General features: G+C 43.5%; 1 protein-coding gene across 1 annotated transcript; it reads left to right on the forward strand.

Moving 5' to 3' along the window:
• Positions 1 to 4,119: 4,119 nt before the first annotated feature.
• Positions 4,120 to 5,055, forward strand: LOC307238876 (rho-related GTP-binding protein RhoU-like; the record flags this gene model as incomplete). Its single annotated transcript, XM_080012030.1, has 3 exons — positions 4,120 to 4,285; positions 4,447 to 4,505; positions 4,609 to 5,055. 3 exons carry the CDS (start codon positions 4,120 to 4,122, stop codon positions 5,053 to 5,055), a joined length of 672 nt encoding a protein of 223 aa, XP_079868156.1.
• Between the last annotated feature and the right edge of the window lie 727 nt (positions 5,056 to 5,782).

Below are 5,782 nucleotides of genomic sequence, written 5' to 3' on the forward strand. Positions count from 1 at the left end.
CATTTTTTTTTTGTCGTTGCTGCGGGACAGGAAAGGGAGCCGTGTTTCCCACAGACAGACAGGGCTCAGGGCCTCGATGCCGCTTGACACCATTCCTCCCTGAAAAAAACTGGGTGTGATCAGGTGATCGTCTGGATGGGGGTAACTTCGGGTGGCGTTGCACTTTTGAAGTCAACCGGCGTCGTCAAACATAACTTATCGAGAAGGGTGATTGCATCTTGGTGCAATGTAAACGTTTACCCTTAAAGTGTTGAATTGCATCACTCTAGACAGACCCTGGCTCCATCTCTGTTCAACAACAACACCACACGCTGCTTTCATTCTTTAATATAATCACTGGAAGCTTTGAAGATGCCCTTTCAACGTTTGACTTGCTTGGCTTTGGTCTCCGGCCCGTTCCCTTCCCTCGGTGCTTTTTGAGAGCTCGAGCTCAAAGGGTTTTGACACAAAATCTCATCAGTGCGAATCGTATCAGCAACCCCCCCCCCCCCCAAAAAAAAAACCTTCTTCCGCTTTGGAGTGCTTGACTAAAAACAAACAAGCGCCGCTAAGTAAACAGCTGTCGGTTTTGTTGTTTAATGCACGGACAATAAAAAAACCTGCTTGGAACGTGTTACGAGGAGGAATCAAGATTGTTTGTTTGAAAAACCTTCAACCCGTTTGACGAGCGGCTGTGCCCACGAGCGATAAATGCAGTTGTCCCCTCGCAGCAGCTCCTTGCTGTTTGGAACCGATTCTAATCGCACTTTCAAAGGCGTTGCGCTGCCAATGGGGACTGATGTGGAGCCAATTGTGATTAAGTACGGAGAAAACAAAGATGCTTCAAAGGCCGGGGTGTGAGAGCTCCGCCCGGGGGTGATATGGGTCCCCTGCAAGGGATTGGCAATCTCCGTGGGGAGGCCGCCGGGGGACGTGAGGAAACGTGGATCTGGAAAAAAAAGAAATTGTCATCGCTTTGATTACGACTCAGGGGCGTCATTCTATTGTTTTCACAAACCCTTCGTCATCGGATCGTATGATCATATGTAGTATACAGTATCATACACCAGACATCCCGTGACGTGCCTGTGTGCGCAAAGCCTGCGCTTGATGCGAGAGGCCAATTGTGTAAGGGGAATTGTTTGACGCTTTTGGGGCAAAGTTCCGTGAGCCCACGAGCAGCGGGCCCCCCTGTAACGCTTTCTGGAGGGTAAAGTGGGATTAGCCCCACTACCCCTGGACCCCTGCCGGGGCTTTATAGAGCAGGAGTAACCAAATTGATAGGGATGCATTATGGTTGAAAGGGCCACGCCACAAAGCTCGGACTGCACTTACAGAATGGGGACAAGCCAACTCAACAGTTTGGAACACTGTAGAACCTTAAGCTGATTTAGACACAAATTACATAATTAATGGTAAGGCAATGATTTCAGAAGAACTGATCCAACAAAAAACAATGACTTTTGTGTGTGAGACAATTTGCCTTGATGTACACGACTATGGCACTACAGTATATTCGGGGGTAGACAGGAGTCGGCATGCAGCTCTGCAACTGAGAACAACAATGAATCTAAACATGGGCGGAGGGGGGAGGGGTCCGAAATAAATCGTTCGTTTGAAGGTGCTGGGAAAATTGTCCACCACCCAAAAGAATAAATTTGTGTTATTCATGTGTGATTCAGGTGAATATCATTGGAGGAAACAAACGTAGCCCACGTTAATTTTCTGCTCAATGTTGATTTTCTGTCTTTTTGGCGCTGACATTTCAGCTGTCAAAGCTGTCCCGAAGAAAGCTTGACGGCCGAAATGTCCAAGGAAATAGAAAATACCAATGAGAAAAAATAAAAAAAAACAGTGCAAGCTGCTAGTGCGAAATACTTTGAGAGAGATGACCTTGGTGGAGGCCGCATACCGCCTGTAAAAACATGTTTTTGGGGAAAGACTGGACACATTTGGAATGCAACAGGACCGTTGTGTCAGATGTCATATCTTACATCTATAGGATACAAAGTGTCCCAGCTCCCAGTCACACCTTTTTTTTTTAAGGAGGCGGATTCCCTCAAAATGAAAAGGGGGTCTTCCAGGCCCATTAAGCGGGGGAAGCCCCTCAGGTCTCATGCGATGGAAGCATCTATCCTCCCTTAATCCTCATCCTCACCACTTTAGAGCCTGGGCATGAAGTGGAATCGCTGCTTAAAGAGACATTATCAAGCAAATCTTATGCAAATGTGCGTTTATCTCTTGTCTATGTGTCGGCCACTTGTTTTCTGGCCGATCCATCCCTCACTGATCTGGAGCTTATGGGGTGGGGGTGGGGTAGTGGGGGCCATAATCTTTTAACGCCTATTTGACAGATTTTTCCATTGTTGTCGGATTTGGCATGTGACGGCAAATTGAGTCAGTTACGGCCTTTACTCCAGCATTGATCGACGCCGAAGTCGGTGTCAGAGTTGACCGACGGTCAAGTATGTTGACAGTATGTTTACTGAGTGGTTCGTGACATAAGTCCAGAGGGGTCAGAGCCTACATTTAGAGCGCTCCGACTCCGGTGCCCTAAGCTCCATACAGTGACAGAGCCTTACTAAGCAGATTAATCTTACAAAGGATAGGATCAGGATATGTTCCTCTTGCATGTCTAGTCATGCAAAGCAAAAAAAAAAAAAAAAAAAAGTTATTGTTTCCCCTCGCTGTGTGCGTGGGAACGCATGATAAAAACATGTTTACATTGATAATGATGCCCCCTGGATGGACTAACTGCAGCAGCTGGAACCTATTGGAGGACCCCACGTTTAGAACCACTGCTTAAGCAATCAGGGTCGCCAACTGCTGACAGTCAATGCATGAAACACATCCAATAGTTTATGCATGGGGTTGTATTTAAGAAATGGCCATTTCCCACTGATTCAACTTTTAATACATCAGTTCTGCACCAGCCGGCATCCAGAGCAACACAGTTGTGCAGCGGCATCTGCAAAATAAAAATAAATAAAAAAAGAAAAAGACGTTACAATAGTTTAATTTCCGTGTTTAATATTTAGCCCACCTTGAAATAAGGAACAACACAGTGACTCACGGCTGATGAAAATGAACAGATGTTGTGTTCCTTCCACTGGGACTAAAGCAGCACCTGGAGTGAAGGGAGAGGGAGAGGGAAGAGAGGGATGAGGGGAGCAGGGTGAGGGACAAACAGGAAGCAAATACTTTCCAGCACAATGCTCTACAATGTGCTGCGGGCTAAGATAAGGAACAATACATTTGTATGACATACACTGTATATATATATATTTTTTTGCCTATATTGTATTTGCAATCTTTACAACTAAGTTGCAATTGTGTTTGATGGAAACTGCACCCAGTTTGATTGGTGTTTTAATTCAAATTGCACAATTAAATCGGTACATGAAGTGAAATTAATATTTGAAATGATATTTTTGTATTTTCCAAACTGCATCGCATTAAATGTTGCAGTGGACAGTGACACTTCCCAGTTAAAAGGCAAAAAGGCTTTGAAGGCTATGAAAAATGTATTTAAAAATAGATCTATCTGTAATATTGTACCCCTGGCTGTTATGTTTGTGTATCGTGTGTGTGTGTGTTCTGCTTCTAATAATAATAATAATAATAATAATAATAATAATAATTTAATATATTTTTTAAAAGCAACAGCGCCCCCCTGAGACACGTCTAACTACAACACCTTGAATTAGTTCAACGATGGTGTCAAATTACAGTTAATGCTCTGCTTCTGTGGTTTATGCTGTAACTGATCCGTTTAGTTCACAAGGAGATTTACTTATCTGATCAAATTAAAGAGAAACAAAGCCCTGCATCGAGTCTGCAAATGATCATTGTTTATCTGGTTGAATGTAGAGTTAGTCTTTAAACGAATTCTAGACAGGTCCACATTAAAGGGTAAAGCCATGTAAATGTTTTGGGGGGCTCCTCTGATTGGGCGCCTTTGTTCTTTCGAATCGGAGGTGTCCCTTGTTCTGGCCAAATGGGCCCTTGGAGTATCACCATCCACCAAGAGCCCCTAAGTGTTATTAACAATGCAGAGCGCCTGTAGGCTGACGCTTCGGCTGCTGGATTAGTTCTAATACAATACTATAACGATACACTGCATGCATCACCAAAGAGGAGATGGAACAGTCCTCCCAGGTCCTGCAGGAACCCTCCAGACTGAGGGAACCACTGACAATCATGTTGATTGGAGATGGAGCTGTGGGGAAGACCAGCATGATCACAGGTTACATCTTCAACAGCTACTCAAAGGAATACACACAGACCACTTTTGATGTGTTTTCTGGTAAGTAAATGTAGAACTGCAATATCCAAAACTACCACACACACACACACACACACTTCATATATATATATATATAGAATTCCCACATTAATCTTTGAACTCAAATAATGTTTTTCGTACAAAAATGATGTCTATTCCACTCAACCATTAATGACTTGCAGGCCTGGTTCACGTGAATGGGGTTCAAACTCGCATCAGATTGATGGATACAGCCGGACAGGTACATTTCTAAGAAACACATGATTTTATATTTGGACATTTTGAATGCTGCACATATATGCACTTAATTTGGTCCTTTAACTGTCACACTTTGTCTTTGACAGGAGGAGTTTGATTGTTTTCGGGCCCTCTGTTATGCACATGTTGATGTCGTCATCCTCTGCTTCAGCGTCGTCAACCCAGTTTCCTTTGACAATATTTCCTCCAAGTGGATCCCGCAGATCCGGGCCCACAGTCCGACCGCTCCCATCGTTCTGGTTGGAACTCAGTCTGACCTTCACCGCGACGTGGACACTCTCATTAGTCTGGACCGGAGAGGACTCAGAGCAGTGCACTACTCCCAGGCACACAAGATGGCAAAGACGATAAAAGCTTGTTACTATGTGGAGTGTTCATCACTGACGCAAACAAACCTGAAAGAGGTGTTTGACTTCGCCATAGTTGCCGCCATCAGGGACAAGACCAGTAAGAGCTCTGAAGGACAGAAGCTGCTGGATCGTCTGAAAGCCCTTTCTAAAGGCGGGTGGAAGAAATTTCTCTGTTTTAGTTGATGTGGAATCAAAGCTCAGGCTATATTATTATTTTTTTTTTTTCTGGCTCAGTGGACACTGATTTTGTGCTCGATATTTAATTACGAAGCTTTTACTTTTTCTACCCCTAAACATATGGGCTGTGCACCGATGGTTGAGAGTTTGAAACATTCAAACTGTGCCGTGCTGTTAAAAAACTATTCACAGAAAGCTCTGATAAAACATACTCCCCTCATAAAAGACTACAGGAAATGTGACATGTTTCTTTCTAATTCAGTGTTTTGCTTTAATGTGCTATGAAGCATTGCGTTCAGGGGCCTGTAGAAACTGCCGTGAAACCACAAGAGAAATGGAGGGAAAACTCTTTGAAAGTGTCCTGTCAAGTGACAAATGGTCACCTACTGTGCTGATACATTGCTGTTGCAGTTTACAAGACAAAAGGACAGTATTTGGTAAAAGGGGCATAAAAAAAGAAGAAACCCCCCCATCCTAATTTCAAAAGGAAATATGCTGGATCTGGGTTGATTTATGCAAGACTTATAAATAACTTTTTTACCTGTAATTAATTAATTCTAACCAAAATACTTGCAGACTTTTTAATTTGTGGTCGGTTGCCGTTAACAAACTGCAAATTATTATTTTCCAAAATACATCATATTTCCAAGACTATCTTCCGCCGTAAACTAAAGACCCATCTGTTCAGACTACACCTGGACCCTACTTGCACTGACTTGCTACCCCATGAGTA

Source organism: Zeus faber, assembly GCF_960531495.2.
Source record: "Zeus faber genome assembly, chromosome: 13".
Classification (NCBI taxonomy): domain Eukaryota; kingdom Metazoa; phylum Chordata; class Actinopteri; order Zeiformes; family Zeidae; genus Zeus; species Zeus faber.